This window comes from Artibeus jamaicensis, unplaced genomic scaffold (assembly GCF_021234435.1).
Source record: "Artibeus jamaicensis isolate MK-2021 breed Jamaican fruit bat unplaced genomic scaffold, CSHL_Jam_final contig_490, whole genome shotgun sequence".
NCBI lineage: Eukaryota > Metazoa > Chordata > Mammalia > Chiroptera > Phyllostomidae > Artibeus > Artibeus jamaicensis.
This window is the reverse complement of record NW_026521861.1, coordinates 16,961,104-16,980,831: the sequence shown is the minus strand read 5'-3', so window position 1 is coordinate 16,980,831 and position 19,728 is coordinate 16,961,104. Positions and strand designations below refer to the sequence as shown.

At 54.7% G+C, this 19,728-nt stretch overlaps 1 protein-coding gene across 1 annotated transcript in view; it reads right to left on the bottom strand.

Moving 5' to 3' along the window:
• DMBT1 (deleted in malignant brain tumors 1) overlaps positions 1-19,398 on the bottom strand; it is a 45,098-nt gene extending 25,700 nt beyond the window's left edge. Inside the window, 14 exon segments of the mRNA XM_053668576.1 lie at positions 634-663; positions 1,605-1,934; positions 2,667-2,717; positions 3,553-3,582; positions 4,530-4,859; positions 5,592-5,642; positions 6,480-6,509; positions 7,458-7,787; positions 9,878-9,922; positions 11,132-11,443; positions 13,579-13,608; positions 15,010-15,069; positions 15,453-15,518; positions 19,316-19,398. Of these exon segments, the coding sequence (XP_053524551.1) occupies positions 634-663; positions 1,605-1,934; positions 2,667-2,717; positions 3,553-3,582; positions 4,530-4,859; positions 5,592-5,642; positions 6,480-6,509; positions 7,458-7,787; positions 9,878-9,922; positions 11,132-11,443; positions 13,579-13,608; positions 15,010-15,069; positions 15,453-15,518; positions 19,316-19,373 (1,753 nt within the window). The 5' untranslated portion in view covers positions 19,374-19,398.
• Positions 19,399-19,728: the final 330 nt, after the last annotated feature.

Genomic DNA, 19,728 nt, shown 5'->3' with positions numbered 1-19,728 from the left:
CATGCTCTCTGACAAACTGACAAAGCTTTGCCCTCTCCCAGCCCTGAGTCACGGGCTCATGGGTCATTCTCAGAGGCTGGCCTCCCTCTGGAGTTTGGATCCCAAGAGTCAGAAACATGGTTGTGAAACCAAAAGCCAATCCAATGTCCACCTTCGTGGCGACCCGTTCTCCCATACTGGTCCAGCATCTCCTGGTCACTGGGCCTGGCTCACACTGAGGCACCCATGAGCGTGATGAACCCCAGTGTGTTGTAGGGGCGAAGACAGGAGAGGGGACCCAAGTCAGATGTGTCCTCAGAGGACCCCAGTGCTTTTTGAGGTCCATCGGCCACACAAAAGGCAGGGATATGAAAGGGTCCAAGTCACGCCCCTGGGGCCAACTTTCTCAACACTGGCGGCCATGTTTAGGGACAGAGACCAAGTTTACTCAGAGAACACCAAAGAATGGACAACACGTGCAGTCCTGGAAATGCCAGGAACACTGCCGCAGCACTGTGGAGAGCTCAGTGATGGAGGACAGGGAGACTGTGCTCATGGGCACGTGCAAAGGTCAGGTGTTCGCCCAGAGTGAGGGGAGAGGCACGGAGGTGCAGAGGCAGAAGACATAAAGGAGGAGGGTCCCTGGTGACTCACCTGGCCACGATGTAGTATAGGACTCAGCAGCTGTGAGGAACAGGAGGAAAGTGTTAGATGCAAAGCACACAGTTGCCCAACACAGATCCAGGGTCCATGACCCCTCTCCTACACCCACCAAGACAGTGGAGACCCCGCACTCATTCTGTGGACAGCACTCCTTGCTGCCCGAACCTCTCTGTCTTTCCCATCCCCTACCTCATTGTGTCCGAGACTGACCTTTCTGTTTCCCAGAGCAGGGGTCCTGCCTGACACAGGCCACCATAGCCTTGGCTGACACCACGAGAATTAGGAGAGGACAACCCTAAGGACTGGGACACTGTCCATGCCAACCATCTCCCCTGGACATGTGATGAAAGCCTCCCTCCCTCTAGACCAGTTTCCAGTCTTTCTCTGTGCATCCTGCCACCGTCCCCAAGGCCCAGCCTGGATCACCAGCATGCATTCTTGGACCTCCTGCTATCTCATACCTCACCCTGTCCCTGCCACCGCTTCTGGAGTTCACAAGGAGCTTGGTGCTCCTGGGTCCACTGGTCAGCGTCACATTCTGGCACAGCCACGAGCACTGTGCTGATCAGACCACAGCTCTTCCCACCCATCCGCACATCTCTCAAAGGGCTCTCCTAGGATGCTGGCCCCAGGAGGACAGGAGGTCGGAAGTGAGCTCGTGTTATAGAGGCAGGACAGAAAGGCTCCCTGCTCTGCCTTCAGGAAGCTGGACCCCCAATAAGAACACAGGGCCAGAGTCCCCTCCAACACCCTGTTGGCAATCCCCAGACAATGCCGGGGTCCCAAAGGGACCAACCTCCTCTATTACCCAGGCTAATGACGGAACCACTTGGGTGCCTGCTGCCCTGGAATGAGGTCCAGAAGTGGGGTCGATGACATGATGAGGGGGCACTACAGTGGGAATCATCATCTCTGAGCAAAACCACTCCCCCAAAGGGAGACCCACCCTGTGTGAGGCCCACCTGAGCAGATGACGCCAGCGTCCTCTATGTGGTTACAGTTGTGGGAGTTCCAGCCTCGGCTCGGGCAGCTCCACAGGTAGGACTCGTACCCTGAGCAGTGCACGTCGTCCAGGACAATGGGCCCCGAGCCCTGACCAAAGCGGGCACTTCCCGGAGCTGACGAGGCCCAGCCACAGCCCAGCTGCCTGCACACCACATTGGCGTCGTTGATGTCCCAGTCGTCGTCACACACGGTCCCCCAGGAGCCTTGGTAGAGGACCTCCACCCGGCCCTGACACCGTTCTCCTCCATTCACCAGCCTCAAGGCCAAGGCGCCTTCTGTCCCAAACCCTGGGGAAGGCACAAGGACACCTCCTCTAGGACCCTTGAGCGTCATGAGAGTCAGGCCTGAGGCAGGTCCCAGACCCTTGGCACACTCTCTTGGCCAAACCACCCAGGGGCACAGTCAGCTTTGGACACGTGCACAGGTCCACCTTCATCACAGGAAGGGAGGAGAGACATCCTCTCTGGCTGGGTCATGGCTGCCCCCATTGCTGGAGCCTCCATGAGGACACCCAGGGAGGTGAGCAGGACTGCCTCCAGGACCCCTGCAGGGGCCTCCGGAGCAGAGCTCCACAGTGGTGGGCGCCGTTGTCCCCGGTCGGCACCCAAGGGCTCCCCCATGCTCCTGAGAGACCATAGACACAGTCCCGGGACTGATGGGAAGGGTCCCTCACAGGCGGGGCTGGTGCATGTTCAACCCCTCTACTGGGGACATCAGCTCGAGGCCTGAGCTACCGGCCATGTGTCAGCAGGACACAACCAGGCAGGCCCGGAGCACACACACTTGCTCCTGGAAGGGCCTCTCTGCTGTGCCTCTGCCCAGCATCTTCCTAGAGTTGGGACCCCGGGCCACTACCCCACACGTGAAACCTGTCCACATACACAGTTCCTTAGGAGCCCCGCTTTAGACACACAGCTCTCAATGGCCCACGTGGACCCACTTTCCATCGTGTTCCATCCCAGCCTGGAATCAGGAGCAGAGGCAGAACCCCAAGGGTAGCAGGTGACAGGAATACACACCTGAGTCTGTGCTTCCTGCTGCTGAAGGCGTGGAAGTGATTGGCCACGGGTCTACAAGTGACAACACAGGGCAAGGCCACAGTTAGAGACCACCCACACTGACCCTCTCAAAATCTCTGTGGGGCCATCATGACCATTGTCCATGTGCATCCTGCCGCTTCCTACCTTGACGTGCTCACACTACTTTTCAACAGGGTCTGTGGGTCCCAAGGCCCTGTTAGAAATCCCACCGATCCCACCAAATCCCTCAGCCTGCCATGCTCTCTGCCAAACTGACAAAGCTTGCCCTCTCCCAGCCCTGAGTCACGGGCTCATGGGTCATTCTCAGAGGCTGGCCTCCCTCTGGAGTTTGGATCCCGAGTCAGGAACATGGGTCTGAAAGCGGGAGCAAATTCAATGTCCACCTTTGGGGCCACCTGTACTCCCATACTGGTCCAGCATCTCCTGGTAACTGAGCCTGGCTCACAGTGAGGCACCCATGAGCGTGATGAACCCCAGTGTGTTGTAGGGGCAAAGACAGAGGAGGGGACCCAAGTCAGATGTGCCCTCAGAGGACCCCAGTGCTTTTTGAGGTCCATCGGCCACACAAAGGGCAGGGATATGAAAGGGTCCAAGTCACGCCCCTGGGGCCAACTTTCTCAACACTGGCGGCCATGTTTAGGGACAGAGACCAAGTTTACTCAGAGAACACCAAAGAATGGACAACACGTGCAGTCCTGGAAATGCCAGGAACACTGCCAGAGCACTGTGGGGAGCTCAGTGATGGAGGACAGGGACACTGTGCACATGGGCACGTGCTAAGGGCAGGGGTTCGCCAGGAGTGAGGGGGGAGGCACGGAGGTGCAGAGGCAGAAGACATAAAGGAGGAGGGTCCCTGGTGACTCACCTGGCCACGATGTAGTATAGGACTGAGCAGCTGTGAGGAAGAGGAGGAAAGTGTTAGATGCAAAGCACACAGTTGCCCGACTCAGATCCAGGGTCCATGACCCTCCTCCTACACCCACCAAGCGAGTGGAGACCCCGCACTCATCTGACTGTGGACATCACCCCTTGTTGCCCAAACCTCTCTGTCTTTCCCATCACCTGCCTCATTGTGCCCGAAGACTGACCTTTCTGTTTCCCAGAGCCGGGGTCATGCCTGACACAGGCCACCATATCCTTGGCTGACACCCCGGGAGTGAGCAGAGGAGGACCCTGAGAAATGGGGCACTGTCCAGGTCAACTGTCTTCCCTGGAGATGTGATGAAAGCCTCCCTCCCTCTAGACCAGTTTCCAGTCTTTCTCTGTGCATCCTGCCACCATCCACAAGGCCCAGTCTGGATCACCAGCATGCATTCTTGGGCCTCCTGCTGTCTCACACCACACCCCGTCCCTGCCACCGCTGCTGGAGTTCACAAGGAGCTTGGTGTTCCTAGGCCCACTGCTCAGTGACAGATTCTGGCACAGCTACGGGCACTGTGCTGATTAGACCACAGCATTTCCCACCCTCCTGCAAAACACACAGAGGCCTCTGCTTAGGAGACTGACCCTAGGAGGGAATGACATCAGTTGTGAGCATGTATTATAGAGGCAGGAGGGAAAGTCTCCCTGTTCTGCCACCAGGAAGCTAGGCCCCCAATAAGGACACAGGGCCTGAGTTGCTCCCAAACTCTGCAGGTAATCCCCAGAGAACTCCAAGGTCCCATAGGGACCAACCGCCTCTTTTACCCAGGCGGATGATGGAACCACTTGGGTGCCTGCTGCCCTGGAATAAAGTCCAGTACCAGGGTCGATGCCATGATGAAGGGGCACTACAGTGCGAGTCTCATCAGCTCTGAGCAAAACCACTCCCCCAAAGGGAGACCCACCCTGTGTGAGGCCCACCTGAGCAGATGACGCCAGCGTCCTCCCCGTGGTTACAGTTGTGGGAGTTCCAGCCTCGGCTCGGGCAGCTCCACAGGTAGGACTCGTACCCTGAGCAGTGCACGTCGTCCAGGACAATGGGCCCCGAGCCCTGACCAAAGCGGGCACTTCCCGGAGCTGACGAGGCCCAGCCACAGCCCAGCTGCCTGCACACCACATTGGCGTCGTTGATGTCCCAGTCGTCGTCACACACGGTCCCCCAGGAGCCTTGGTAGAGGACCTCCACCCGGCCCTGACACCGTTCACCTCCGTTCACCAGCCTCAGGGCGAAAGCGCCTTCTGTCCCGAGCCCTGGGGAAGGCACAAGGACACCTCCTCCAGGACCCTTGAGCGTCATGAGAGTCAGGCCTGAGGCAGGTCCCAGACCCTTGGCACACTCTCTTGGCCAAACCACCCAGGGGCACAGTCAGCTTTGGACACGTGCACAGGTCCACCTTCATCACAGGAAGGGAGGAGAGACATCCTCTCTGGCTGGGTCATGGCTGCCCCCATTGCTGGAGCCTCCATGAGGACACCCAGGGAGGTGAGCAGGATTGCCTCCAGGACCCCTGCAGGGGCCTCCGGAGCAGAGCTCCACAGTGGTGGGGGCTGTTGTCCCCTGTCGGCACCCAAGGGCTCCCCCATGCTACTGAGAGACCATAGTCACAGTCCCAGGACTGATGGGAAGGGTCCCTCACAGGCGGGGCTCGTGCATGTTCAACCCCTCTACTGGGGCCATCAGCTCGAGGCCTGAGCTAGTGGCCACGTCTCAGCAGGACACAACCAGCCAGGCCCGGAGCACACACACTCGCTCCTGGAAGGGCCTCTCTGCTGTGCCTCTACCCAGCATCTTCCTAGGGTTTGGACCCCGGGCCACTACCCCACACGTGAAACCTCTCCACACACACAGTTCCTTAGGAGCCCCTCCCTAGACACACAGCTCTCAATGGCCCAAGTGGACACACTTTCCATCGTGTTCCATCCCAGCCTGGAATCAGGAGCAGGGGCAGAACCCCAGGGGCCTCGGGGGACAGGAGTACACACCTGAGTCTGTGCTTCCTGCTGCTGAAGGCGTGGAAGTGATTGGCCACGGGTCTACAAGTGACAACACAGGGCAAGGCCACAGTTAGAGACCACCCACACTGACCCTCTCAAAATCTGTGGGGCCATCATGACCATTGTCCACGTGCATCCTGCCGCTTCCTACCTTGACGTGCTCACACTACTTTTCAACAGGGTCTGTGGGTCCCAAGGCCCTGTTAGAAATCCCACTGATCCCACCAAATCCCTCAGCCTGCCGTGCTCTCTGCCAAACTGACAAAGCTTTGCCCTCTCCCAGCCCTGAATCACGGGCTCATGGGTCATTCTCGGAGGCTGGCCTCCCTCTGGAGTTTGGATTCCAAGAGTCAGGAACATGGGTTGAAAGAAGGAGCAAATTCAATGTCCACCTTTGGGGCCACCTGTTCTCCCATACTGGTCCAGCATCCCCTGGACTCCCTCCTGGCCCACAGTGAGGCACGTATGCGGGTGCTGAACCCCAGTGTATTGTAGGGGTGAAGAGAGGAGAGGAGACCAAGTCAGATGCGCCATCTCAGGACACAGTGCTTTTAAATATTCATCGGCCACTAAAAGGGCATAAACCGGGATGTGACAGGGTCCAATTCATGTCCTTGGAGGCCTCCTCTCTGAACACTGGTGACAATCTTTAGAGACAGCGACCAAGTGTTCGGAAAGAACAACAACTGATCAAAAAGACATGCAGTCCTGGAGAGGCCAGGAACACTGCCGCAGCACTGTGGGGAGCTCAGTGAACAGGACAGGGAACCTGTGTGCATGGGCACGGGCTCAGGGCAGGGGCACCCAGAGTGAGGGGGAGAGGTATGGAGGTACAGAGGCAGAAGACATAAAGGAGGAGGGTCCCTGGTGACTCACCTGGCCACGATGTAGTATAGGACTCAGCAGCTGTGAGGAAGAGGAGGAAAGTGTTAGATGCGAAGGAAACACCTGTTGGACCCCATCCAGGATCCATGATCCTCCTCCTACACCCACCAAGCGAGTGGAGACCCCGTACTCATTCTGACTGTGGACAGCACCCCTTGCTGCTCGAACCTCTCTGTCTTTCCCAACACCTGCCTCATTGTGCCCAAGGACTGATCTCTCTGTTTCTCAGAGCCGGGGTCATGCCTGACACAGGCCACCATAGCCTTGGCTGACACCACGAGAATTAGGAGAAGACAACCCTAAGGACTGGGACACTGTCCATGCCAACCATCTCCCCTGGAGATGTGATGACAGCTGCCCTCCCTCTAGACCAGTTTCCAGTCTTTCTCTGTGCATCCTGCCACCGTCCCCAAGGCCCAGCCTGGATCACTAACATGCATTCTTGTATCTCCTGCTGTCTCACACCACACCCCATCCCTGCCACCGCTGCTGGAGTTCACAAGGAGCTTGGTGCTCCTGGGTCCACTGGTCAGCGTCACATTCTGGCACAGCCATGAGCACTGTGCTGATCAGACCACAGCACTTCCCACCCATCTGCACATCTCTCAAAGGGCTCTCCTAGGATGCCGGCCCCAGGAGGACAGGAGGTCGGAAGTGAGCTCGTGTTATAGAGGCAGGACAGAAAGGCTCCTCGCTCTGCCACCAGGAAGCTGGACCCCCAATAAGGACACAGGGCCAGAGTCCCCACCAACACCCTGTTGGCAATCCCCAGAGAACTCCAGGGTCCCATAGGGACCAACCACCTCTTTCACCCAGAGCTGATGATGGAACCACTTGGGTGCCTGCTGTCCTGAAATGAGGTCCAGTACTGGGGTCGATGACATGATGAAGGGGCACTACAGTGCGAATCTCATCAGCTCTGAGCAATACCACTACCCCAAAGGGAGACCCACCCTGTGTGAGGCCCACCTGAGCAGATGACGCCAGCGTCCTCCCCGTGGTTACAGTTGTGGGAGTTCCAGCCTCGGCTCGGGCAGCTCCACAGGTAGGACTCGTACCCTGAGCAGCGCACGTCGTCCAGGACAATGGGCCCCGAGCCCTGACCAAAGCGGGCACTTCCCGGAGCTGATGTGGCCCAGCCACAGCCCAGCTGCCTGCACACCACGTTGGCGTCGTTGATGTCCCAGTCATCGTCACACACGGTCCCCCAGGAGCCTTGGTAGAGGACCTCCACCCGGCCCTGACACCGTTCACCTCCGTTCACCAGCCTCAGGGCCAAAGCGCCTTCTTTCCCAATCCCTAGAAAGGGCACAAGGACACCTCCTCCAGGACCCTCTTGAGTGTCATGAGAGTCAGGCCTGAGGCAGGTCTCAGACCCTTGGCTCACTCTCATGGGCAAACCACCCAGGGGCACAGTCAGCTTTGGACATGTGCACAGGTCCACCTTCATCACAGGAAGGGAGCAGAGACACCCTCTCTGGCTGGTCAATTCTGCTCAGGTTTGGGAGCATTCATGAGGACTCCCAAGGAGGTGAGCAGGACTGCCTCCTGGACCTCTCCCAGGGCCTCCCAAACAGAGCTCCACAGTTTGGTGGCCATTCTCCCTAGTCGGTACCCGTGGACTCCCCTACACTCTCTGGTGACCTCTAGCACCCGATTCTGTATTACACTAGGAACTTGGTTCTCCTGGGTTTGCTCTTCAACATCACGTTCTGGCAGAGCCACTAGCCCTGTGCTAATCAGACAACAACACTTCCTACCCTCCCACACATCACACTAAGTGTCCTGCCTAGGAGGCTGGCCCCAGAGGACCACAGGTGGGATGTGAGTTCGTGTTATAGAGGCAGGAAGAAAAGGCTTCCTGCTCTGCCATCAGGAAGCTGGACCCTGGCCAACAACCCAGTTCCAGAGTCCCCTGCAACACCCTGGGGATAATTCTGGGGGAATGCCATGGTCCTATGTAGAACAAGCTCATTTTTCACCCAGAGCAGATGACATAACATCTCCGGTTCCTCCTTATCTTGTGCATTTGTGTGTTTAATACAATGTTGAATAGTTTGGGGGGTTCTGGAGGAGATATTACTTATGTTTTTCCTTTAGTATAAATGCTTCTTATGTTGACCCATTCAGTCGGATTCTCGTTTTAAGCTCTTGATTTTCAAACTTGATTTTCAAGGAGCCTGGTGCTTGTGCAAGGCCCCAGCAGGAGCCTACATTGTGCCAGTACCTGGAGAGAACATGACTTGAGAGCTGCGGTTACCCCACCGCAAGCAGAGACATCAGTTTTGTCTGGGTTGTCAACTATTTGGCTGTTACAGGGGGTGTGTTTCCAGGTAGAAGTGTGACTACCTCTCTACCCCTGCTCCACCCTCACTGGAGACTCTGAGAGCTCTAGATAAGTCCTGTCTGCTGTGCTGTGTGACACAGGCAGATAGCCAATCCCCTCCAGCCCCTCATATGCCCCCTGGCCCTCGGAGTTGTACCAAGCTTGCCAGGCCTGACCAGTGTTCCTAATACATGGCAGAATTCACAGGGAAAACCATTACAGAGCGAAGGGGCTCTTCTGTTACAGTTATGCAACTTAGAATTTGGGGCAGAGACGCGGCTAATTTAGAACACAGCCAGTGTCATCCTCAGCTCTAGTGACATTGTCCGCTCTGTGTCTGTAATCAGTGGAAACATAAAGAGAAGGAAAAATTGGGCCTTGCTTCACAGGCCTTAGGGACAGAAGTGCCCGATGCACATACCATTAGGATTCCCAGCTCATCCGTGCTGGGTCCTGACAGGGCCTTAGTCAGAGTTTCTAGGGTCAAAATTTCCCATGGAAAATGGGCAGTGAGTTTTCTTCTCAAAGCCCAGGCTGCCAGGACCCCAGGTTCCATGGAGTGCGCCTCCCACCTCTCCCACTGGAGTCCCTGCAGAGGGATGCATGGGACCTCTGCCACCCACAGGGTGAAGGACCATGGTCCTTCTATACTGAGATGGAACCCAGTGTCCTGATGTGGGCTCAGGAGAGGGCGCAGGCAAGGACACTGCTCAGCATGCTGCCTCTCCGGGACTTGCAGCCAGAACCCAGCACCTCAGCCTGGCCAAGAGGCAGCAAGCTTGGTGAGGACCACAGGAGTGGGCACTGAGCATGGACAACAGGTCCCCTGAAGACAGGACACCTAGCCCCACCTTGGACCTCCTTGGAGACAGCTGGCAGGTTGATTCCTCCTTCAACACATACATACGGTCCATGCAAAGGATACCCATTCAGGCCTGAGGCCCTGTTCAGAGCATCCCCCTCGGACGCTGAGCACCCCCATCTCTCACACTTTCGGTCCCTCTCCTGGGTCAGGGTGCAGTGGGGTAAAGAGCCCACAGAGATCCCATGTGACAAACGTTACCTTCTGTGGCCATTGTCGGGGGCTCCTCTGTGGAACTCGAAGAAGCTGCAGAGCAGAGAGAAGAAGAGGTCATTAGATGCCCTCCTTCGAAGGGGGGCTGGCCTCCCCAACCTCGGCCCTGAAACAAGGTCCTGGAGGCAGACACCTGGAAGCCTTCCCACTGCTAAACGGCTGATTCCTCCTTGTGAGCAGAACTCAACTCTCTCGCCCTTTGCCAACCTCCGTTCCATGCTGGGATGTCACCAAGGGCATCCCTTACCCCTGTCACCATCCCTCCCCTCCTGAGCTTCCACAGTCTCCAACCACAAAATCTCCCAGTTGATTAGCATCCCTCTAGCCACGAGGTTGGACACCAAACACCAACTGCCTGTTTCGGCAGCTCCCAGACAGCCTCCAGTGACAAATATCCTTCATCGATGAGAGATTCCTCAGAAGGTGGCCTCAACTGGAAGAAAGGCCATTTCTTAAAATGCACCCCCACATGTTGAAAAAACCCACCCCACAGTGACCACTCCAAGGGCCACACTCTCCTGGGGAAGCCATTCTCATGGAGGTGGTCAGGTCAGCAGGGTCACATCCCGTGTGTGGTGGTGTGTGCACACACCAGGCCACATAGCAAATGCCAGAGGTTGCTCTAAAGATGACAATTGACTAGAAACTCGCCTCTGGGGGGTCACACGGTGGGCAGTCTCCTCAGAGGGCTCTTTGGGGTTATCAGGGACCAGCACCCTGTGAGCAGGTGACTGGCAGCACTGGCATTTGCTAGGTCAGACCAGGGACAGTTTTCCTTTTCCACTGCAGGTGTAAATATCTTTTGCTTGTCATTTAATCCCCAGTAAAGAGAACCCATTGCTGACTCCTCAGTTTGATTCCTCCTCCCCCACCTTGAAAAGGAGAAAGAGCCACTTGAGAAGGTGTTTGCGCACCTGTGCCAGGACAGTCATGACACTGCTTGTCAGAATGAGCCCATGGGGTGATTGCATCAGCCAACTCTGGGGGGGCCTGAGATGGAAGCCCATCCCCACCCGCTCCCAGCTTTGGGACTTCAGCCAAGTCGGTTGCCCTCTCTGAGCCTCCATTTCTTTAGCTGTGAAAAGGGACCATGATACCTGCCCTCTAACGTCAAGGAGACATGACTTAGAGTGGAGCAGGTAAACAGCAAAGCATCCCAGTATGCACCACAATGTTGGGGACCACAGGGGCCGCTGTCCCCAGACTAGCACAGGTGACGGTGCAAGGCGAAGTCTGCACTACCTGAGCACACGACTCCTGCATCTTCCCTGTGTCTACATTCGTGGCGGTTCCAGCCACCGTTGGGGCAGCTGGACAGGGAGGACTCCCATCCCGAGCAGTCCACTGTGCCCAAGAGAATGTTCCCGGAGCCCTGACCAAAGAGGGCCTCGCCTGGGGCCGACACCGCACGGCCACAGCCAAGCTGCCGACAGACGACGTCCGCGTCCTGGGTGTCCCAGCTGTCGTCACACACAGTCCCCCAGTAGCCTTGATACAGGAGCTCCACGCGGCCCTGACACCGGTCACTTCCATTCACCAGCCGCACAGGCAAACCTGCGTGGACAGTGGGGAGCCATGATGTTTGCTCTCAGCCCCACTGGCTGTCACCACCCAGCCCTCCGTGTCCTCCTCTCTCTGAGCACCGCCCCATCTCCTTCATGGATTGTTCTCCTCTTCGGGGACCTGATAGTGCTGCTCTCCCACATTCTGTCTCAACCCCCCTGAGGAACTTTGCAGTCAGAGCCCCAAATCCAGCTCCCCAGTGCTGATCAGCCTGACGACCCCAGCCCCAGACTCTGCCGGGGTGTCCAACCTTCCGGCGTCTCTGGGCCACACTGGAAGAAGAAGAGTTGTCTTGGGCCGCACATTAAATACACAAACACTAACAAAAACTGATGAGCAACATACGGTTTTAAGTAAATTTACGATTTTTGTATCAGGCTGCATTTATAGCCATCCTTGGCCACATATGACCCGTCGCTATGGGTTGGACACCCCTGCCGACATTTCAGTGGCCTCCTGGGTACCCCAGACTCAATACAGTGTCTCTCCTCCACTTGAGTCAAAGGGGTTGCCATGCTCCCACAACAACTGTGCTGGGAATGTGGTTGTCATACCTGACTCCTCCCTTTCTTCACCTCTAATATTCAACTTATGGCCAAGGTCATTTTTTCTGTTATCCCCACCCTTTTGTGCTAGGTTGGATCTTCCTTCTCTGGAGCCTGGCCTCCTCCAGCAGCCTCCCAGTGGACCTCCCTGCAGCTCCCCTCCTTTCTCTGGGCCATGCACATTCATTAATTCAACCAGAATTTATGGGGTGCCCACTCTGTGCTCACCCCTGTGCTCGTGGGATTCATCTGACTTGCCCAGGCTGCCCCAGGTCTTATCCTGACAGTGTACGTCCAGGTTCAGGCCACTGCTCAGAATTCCTCAATTGCTACTCCCATTTGGATCAAGTCCAAAGTGGCATTGGATCCCGAGAGATCCAGCCCAGCATCTTAATGGTGGGAGCCTGGTGCTGGCTGTGGCTTTTCAATGTTTAGTGCGAGGCTATGAGAACTTTGTGGCCAGGGAGTGACCAGAGAGGTTGAAACAGGGTGGAAGGTAGGGGCAGGTGGTTGCTGTGGTTGCTGTTAAGGGGAGGGGTCAGGGAAAGGGTAAGGAAAGGCCAACTGGGCTGTGTCTAGGGAATTCCCAGGGTGCACTGTGGGCCTCCCCACCCTTCTTGCTGCCCCTTTCCGGTCACTCCTGTGAAGGGTCCCTGCAAAGGAGTTGTCAGTCTCCCAACCTCAGCCTGCCCCTTGCTTGGTGTCAGTCACCAGGAAGCTGCCCCTCAAGCCACCCCTAGCCTGGCCACTTCCAGACCATCAGGGCACACTCCAAAAGGGTGAGGATCGGCCTCAACAGAGTCAGGATCTCAATGGCGGGGCCAGCTGTCCCAAGAGAGCACAGAATGGACCCTGACCCATCAAACTTGGTGCAAAGTGTACACATGTTCACCAAAGAGAATGAGGAGAGAGGATGCATTTAGTAAGAATCATGGGCAGAAGCAAAGGCATCCATCCTGAACTCAAATCTCTGCCTAGCCACTTACCCACCCTATGACCTTCAACCTATAACTATTGACAAGTTACCTAACAATGCCCTGTTTTACCCATCTGCAAAACAGAGGTACTGGTACTACCTTCTCCCTCAAAGTGTGGTTGGAATGATTTCGTGATAACAGGACTTACTGCGTGCATTACTTGGGCACGTACCATGTACCAGGCAGTATTCCAAGTGCTTTTTCTATATAGTAACCGACTGGGTGTATGAAGATGATTTTGTGCAGAGTACGCAGCAAGCACCTGGGACACCTTAGCTATCTTCAAGGTAGCTTCACTAACTGTGACAGCGGACACTGACCCCCACCCCCATCTCTCCCAACGTCAAACTAAAGGTAATCTCCTGCAATGAGTGACCGAGAAGCAGAGCGAAGGAAGAAGAACGACAGGTGGGACGTGCCTAAGGTCTCGGGCACCCCGTGACCTCTCCCTCCCCACCCCTACACTCTAAAGGGCTGGCAGGCACTGGCTGTGTCCAAGACAGCATGAGGCTCAACTGGCCACCAGCCACAGCAGCAGAACTGGCGGACCCAGGTAGTGAGCAATACCCTGGGAATATAAGTTTTTTTTTAAAAAGGGTCTTACCATAGTCTGTAGTCTGGGTGGTCCACTGACCTAGAAAGAAACCAATTGCTTCTTAGAAAGAAGGTTCTGCCTTTTATAAATGATCTACAGACACTGGCTTGAGCTTCATCTCCAGTTCCACCAGGGGGCGCTGTGTTTTTTGACCTTGGGTTTGCATGTCCCCAGTGTTCTTGCTAAAGTGTTTGGGGATTTGCAATACTAAATTTCAACGTGTTGGATATGGGATGTGCAATTATGTTAGATGTAATAAAAGACAGGTCTCTTCCAGGCCCCCTAATGCTACAGTTGACAGGTTCAGGAGGTTATCTGTGCTCAGAGTAAGGGCTGGACAAGAGAAGGAGGAGCGCACTGGGGTTCAGGGTCCCAGGCTACAGCTGACTGCACCTTCCAGTCTGAAATGCAGTTGAGTCAGCAGTGGGAACAGCCACTCAGAGGCCCCCTCAAATGGGGAACGTTTTGATGTCAGATGCCCTGGTCTATCTTGTCATACCCCAAGAAATTTTAATGCTGCCTTGAAGAACACGGAAATCTAGAGCCCCCTGTCCCCGGGTCCCTGGGGCACCGAGTGTGACAGCGTTAAGCAGTGTGCAACCTGGCACAGCCACCCCTGCGGCCCGATAACAGCCACCTCCTTTCATCAGTCTCAAGGCCCAGTCCAGCGGGAGGCACAGAGATGGCCCTGTCTGTCCCTTCTGAGGGACAAGGTGTCAGGCTCGTGAGAGCTAGAGAACCCTGCATAGTGACCGAGGATTCAGAAAAGACAGAGCAATGAAACTGATTCCTCAGCATGTTTTAGGGTCTCGACGTAACGAGCTAAACTTTGCTGCATCTTCATTGGAGTTCCTCCAACCTCATGTTTTGGGGGGACCTTTGTGGCAAAGTGACTTTCAAGACCCATTTATGCTTCTGGCCTAAGCTTTCAAGTCCAGTTCTGATCACGAACAGCTAGTTGTGCCCGCGGCACACCCCCCATCTGGGGGGAGGGCCCAGTGCCTGCACCACGGGGGGATTACCCTCCACTCGGCAATCGTGGGAGCTTCTAAGATGCCTATGTCCCTGCCCCTCAAAAGTCCACACTGCAACCTCTCTTGTCCCTCACACACAGCCAAGGGTGTCGCTTTTTAAAGCTTAATCATGGCAGGTGATTTTGAGGTTCTCCTAACATGGCAACCTCATGTCATGTCCAAGAGTTTTATGTATATCACCTTAGCTCATCCCCAAGACAGGCCTGTGGGGCCACTGCAGCTCAGGAGGTGGCCCAAGACCAGCCGGCTGGTAAGTGACAGGGGCAGGCAGCTTCTCTTAACCATCCCACTGTTCTGCCTCCTGGTACCTATGTTCGTAGCCTTTGGACTATTTGGTCCAAATTAGGTCTGTACTTTTGCACAGGACGACAGGACTATAATCAGATAAGAACTATTGAGAAGTTACCACTTGACGCATCGACCGAAGTGGAGGCATTCGACAGCTCCCAAAGACGTGTAAAGAAATCTAGAAAAGAAGAGAAAAAATAAGTGGTTATACAGGGGGCCCCAGTTGGGTGTTACTGTCCCTACCACCTGCCTCTGCTTCCCTGCTGACCAGCTAGAACCCCTGCTGGATACCCAATGGGGCAGTGTAAGGGCGAGGGGGCAGAGATCTTAGGGGAAAAAGGTGTAGCTAGGCAGAGGCAGCATGGAGACTTGGGCTGTGCTCTGGTCGGTGTGGAACATCTGGAGGAAGAGGCTGAAGGCCCAGGTGGACCCCATCAGAGGACATCCTTCCTGTCCTGCATCTCAGACCCAGCAGGACCCTCTTCAGCAACCACCCCCACCCCGAGTCCCTGTGAGTGGCCTCGGGCCCCACAGCCACACAGGCCGGGAGTTTAGAGTTACCGGTTGAGGTGTGTGTCTCCCCAAAAGTGGTTCCCAGGCTGTCTTCTCTCGTGGGTGTTACAGAAACTGCAAAGAAAACAGCACGCGTTAAATCTGACCCCCTTGCTGGTCGGTGCAGGGGGTGGGGGACCCTTGGAGGGTTAGTGGTCCTGTCACATTAGTTTTTATTATTTGTTTTAATCCTCACCCAAGGATATGTTTATTGATTTTAGAGAGAGAGACATCGATGTGAGAGAGGTATATCAATCAGTGTCCTCCCATACACGCCCTGACCAGGGATCGAACCCGCAACCTCAGGCTGGGCCTGTTGCATTGCTAATTCACTCAGAGACTTGGGGCTAATCTCTGACCGCACACACGAGGCACCGGGCTGAAAGTCGGGGGGAAAGGAGGGGCCGGCCATGGCGAGTGAGGCTGCGTGTGCTGAAGCTCAGAGGCTCCGGCAGCCAAACTGAGATCCAGTGCGGACCCTGAAGGGGAGGCCCCTCCAGCAAGGAGTGGGCGGATCAATGTGTATTTGTAGGTTTTCAGCTAAAATGAAATATTGAAAATGTGTATGGATCCTATTTTAGACATTTTTCGAGTAACCAACCAACTAGCTATCCCGGTCGCGTTAGAAAAGGGTTCTTGTTAGAGCAGTGGTTCCTGAAGTGGGTTCCATGAAGCAGTAGCACCAGCCAGGCCTTGGCCTTGTCAAAAACCCAAGTTGTCAGCTGCCACCTGCAGCCCGGCACCCGGGGGCAGCTCCCAACCACATGCATGTGAACCGTACCCCAGGTACAGGGATGCACACTAGTGGTAGGAAACCGCTCCCCTGAAGCACACGTAAGGAAACGGACCAGCGATTTCAGAAGAGCCATAAGGAGCAATTGATCCAGCAACCGCTCACTGAGCACCTGCTGGCTGCTAGACCCCAGCCGGCAGGGGCGACGTTGAAACTACACAATGCCACCTTTGGAAATTTGGTCCTGTGGCGAGGGGCCCAGGGAAGCGGTCTGAGGTCAGGGGACTAGAGGCTCTGATGGAGAAGAACCCAGGAGCCTAGCAGAGTCACACGTGATTTCCTGGCACTGTACCAGGACATCCAAACAGGGCGAGCTGGCAGAAGGGAAGACGTGGGCTGACAGGAGCCCCAGGGAAGGAGAGACACTGGGAATAAACTGCCCCTTGAAAACAGCCTCATAAAAGACTACAGACACGAAAGGAAGCTTCCCAGCTGTCTCCTGGCAGATGAAGAAGTGCTTCCTGCGACCTAATGGCAAGCACATTAAAGACATTCTCACAGGGCTAAAAAGCCCCTACATTGGACTGTCCCCTCATTAATGATCCTCAAACTCCAAACCCCAAACCCTGGAAAAAATGTGGTGAGGGGAAGCGCAGGATTAACAATTTGGTAGGAATTCGTTGGTGAGCAATTACTATTTTCTCATTTTGCAAAACATCCACCTTGAAGAAATGGGACCAGTGAAAGTTAAGTGTTTCGGAACAGCTTCACAAAGCGAGGGAAAGGCTGCGGAGCCGACGCAGCACCCCCACACCCCCGCCCCCAGCCTCCCCAGCACCAGCGTCTTGCCTGGCCGTGGTACCTTCATCCCAACTGCCACACCAACGTTGGTACCTTCCAGTTAACTAAACTCCAGGGTTTTATTTCGATTTTACCGGTATTTTCTCTTTCTGTTCTAGGGTCCAATCCAAGACGCCACCTTGCACGTGGGGAGTTGCGTGAGGATAAAACTTTGGGAAATGCCCAGAAGGCTAACCCTGGACAGTTCCCAGGTGGTGTCTGTGCACCAAACATTGCAGGGGTGACCTCCTGCCCCTATGAGGCTGGGACACAACACCATTTACAGACGAGCAACCTGAGGCTTGCAGAGGCCCCGCAGCTGCTGAATGGCAGAGCAAAAGCACGGCAAGGAGTAGCAGGGCTTCCGTGGCCCCTCCGCCTGGCCTGCACCTGATGTATTGACTTTCCTCTAGAGTCTGAGCAAAGACCAGAGTGGGGTGCCTGTGCTGTGGGTCATCTAGTGCAAGCCCCCCCACCCCACCCTGCCCAGAGCCCAGTGCTGAGCTAACAGCTACAGTTCATCTCTGAGGCCCTCTGCAAGGAACAGCAAAGGTTAATGGGCCAAAACTGCTACCCAAATGCCAGCAGAACTCCTCCAGCTTCAAATGCTGGCCCAGCTGCTCACCAGCTGGGACCTGGGACAAGCCACGTAGCCTTTCTGAGCCTCAGTTTCCTCTTCTGCGACGTGGAAATAAAGAGACCTAAGTTTGGAGTTTTTAGCAGGTTTTAAACAAGAGAATATGGGTGTGTTGTGTATCTGAGTGCCTGGTGCAAAGTGAGCCACTGCAGAGGGTTAAGTCCACCTCTGGACTGCTAAGTCCACCTCTGGACCGCAAACACAAACACGGGTGTGCGTGTGTGTGCGTGTCTGTGTGCACAGCACACAAAACTTCATGGTAAAACCACAGGCTGCCTCCATTCAAGAGTACTGCTGCCTTAAGCCCCTTCGTGGATAAGGATGGGGCAACCCTCTCCCTGTCCTTTAGGGGCTGACATGCACTCCATGTCCCTTTCCAGACTCAGTGCAAATCCAGGGTTAACTTTGCACCAATAAATCTAGAGCTAAGAACACTGCCTCCCGTTTTCAAATGTTTCCATGGAAACACCACCCCCAGCCCCAGACTGCCCAGACCCAGCACCCACTGAGGTCCTCCCGACAAGAAGGGAAGGTAGAGTCCTCTAGCCAGCCGGCTGGTGTCACCACGTGCTGCACACACATCACACCCTGTGGCCTGCTCCCCATCACCAGGGCCCCAAGGGTTGGGCTTGGGTCCTGCTTTCATGAAAGTAATTCCCCAGATAAAACTTCATCTTTAGAGCATCCTCTAGAAGCCTGGGAGGTAGGGGAGAGAGTTCTAGAAGTTATCTGAAAATTAGGAAGTTTTTGCCCTATTTTCTGAAATTCATGAATGTAGCAAAAAGAGACATCAAGAAGGGGGATAGTGGAAGTGAAGAAGGATGGTAGAAATGAATGACAGGAGGGAGAAGAGAAAGAGGGAGGAAAGAGAAGGAAAAGAGAAGGACGAACCTGAGGGAAAGAGAGAACAGGAGAGGAGAGGAAGGAGGGAGATGATGCCAAGTAGGTGAGAGAGGAGAGTAACTGGGAGACTGGGAGGCAGCGAGAGAATGAGAGAAGGGCTGGCTAATTGCTCTGGTCACTTAGTTCTGCCACAAAATGACATTAAGCTTCAATGGTCGCCCTGATTTGCCCACAATTCTTTCACGTACATTTTGCACCTTGACACGCTAAGAACACAAAGATACGCTGAGCTACCAAGTTCAAGTCACTTATCTAAAGATGTGAGCAACAGACACACACTCAGAACATTAGTGATCTTGTCTGTGCTCTGCATCCACTTTTGCTTAGAAAATTATGAAGCCAGAATCTCCTGCAGAAAGAAGTCACACAATGAAACCCGACAGAGTCCAGCTTTCCTGACCGTTTCTGCAGCACCCAAACTTACGGCAAAGTTTTAGGACCTCCTAATAGTACACACCCACTCCAGGAATTTTCTCAGACCAGTCTGTGGATCGTTGAACTGAGAGACTCACCGAAAACACTGACTTAGGGATGGTCTTTTCCCACGGCAACCATTGCACTTCGCAGCCAGAAACAAAGTGAAAAGAGCCATTCCTTTCCAATACTTGCAACGACAACTATCAGCAAAGAACTGCCTCCTCCTTGATCTAAAAATCCCCTCGAAAACAAAAGTCTGGCACCCAGGACAAGCATGTATAATTTGCCATGACTTGGAGTGGCAGGAGTGAAATGAACAAATATAGCAGTTAGATATAATACCTGAAGACAGAACTTGACCCAATAGACACATCTCAAGGATGACTCTGGAGATCCCCATTTTGCTGGGTTCTTCTCACTTTGAATAAAAATGCCTTGATATTTATAGGCTCACAGCTGAAAGGAGGCGTGTCTCCTATCCCATCGCTGCCATAAATCAATAGAGAGGAAGTGAGGGACTTTGCTAACAGTCAATAGCTAATCTGCGGGAATAGTTTAGGTGTGTTAGATTGATTGCTGTATGAGTAATCTGGCTACCCTCCAACTGCAAAAGCACTGACATTCATGAGACGATTTCCAACTTCCTCGTAGGTGAGCCTCCAAGATTATCAAATGCTCCCTGAATATAGGATTCATTTTACTCCTGGAGAATCTGAATTCACAGGTGGGAGGTTGGCCCTGAGATTGGGTCAGAA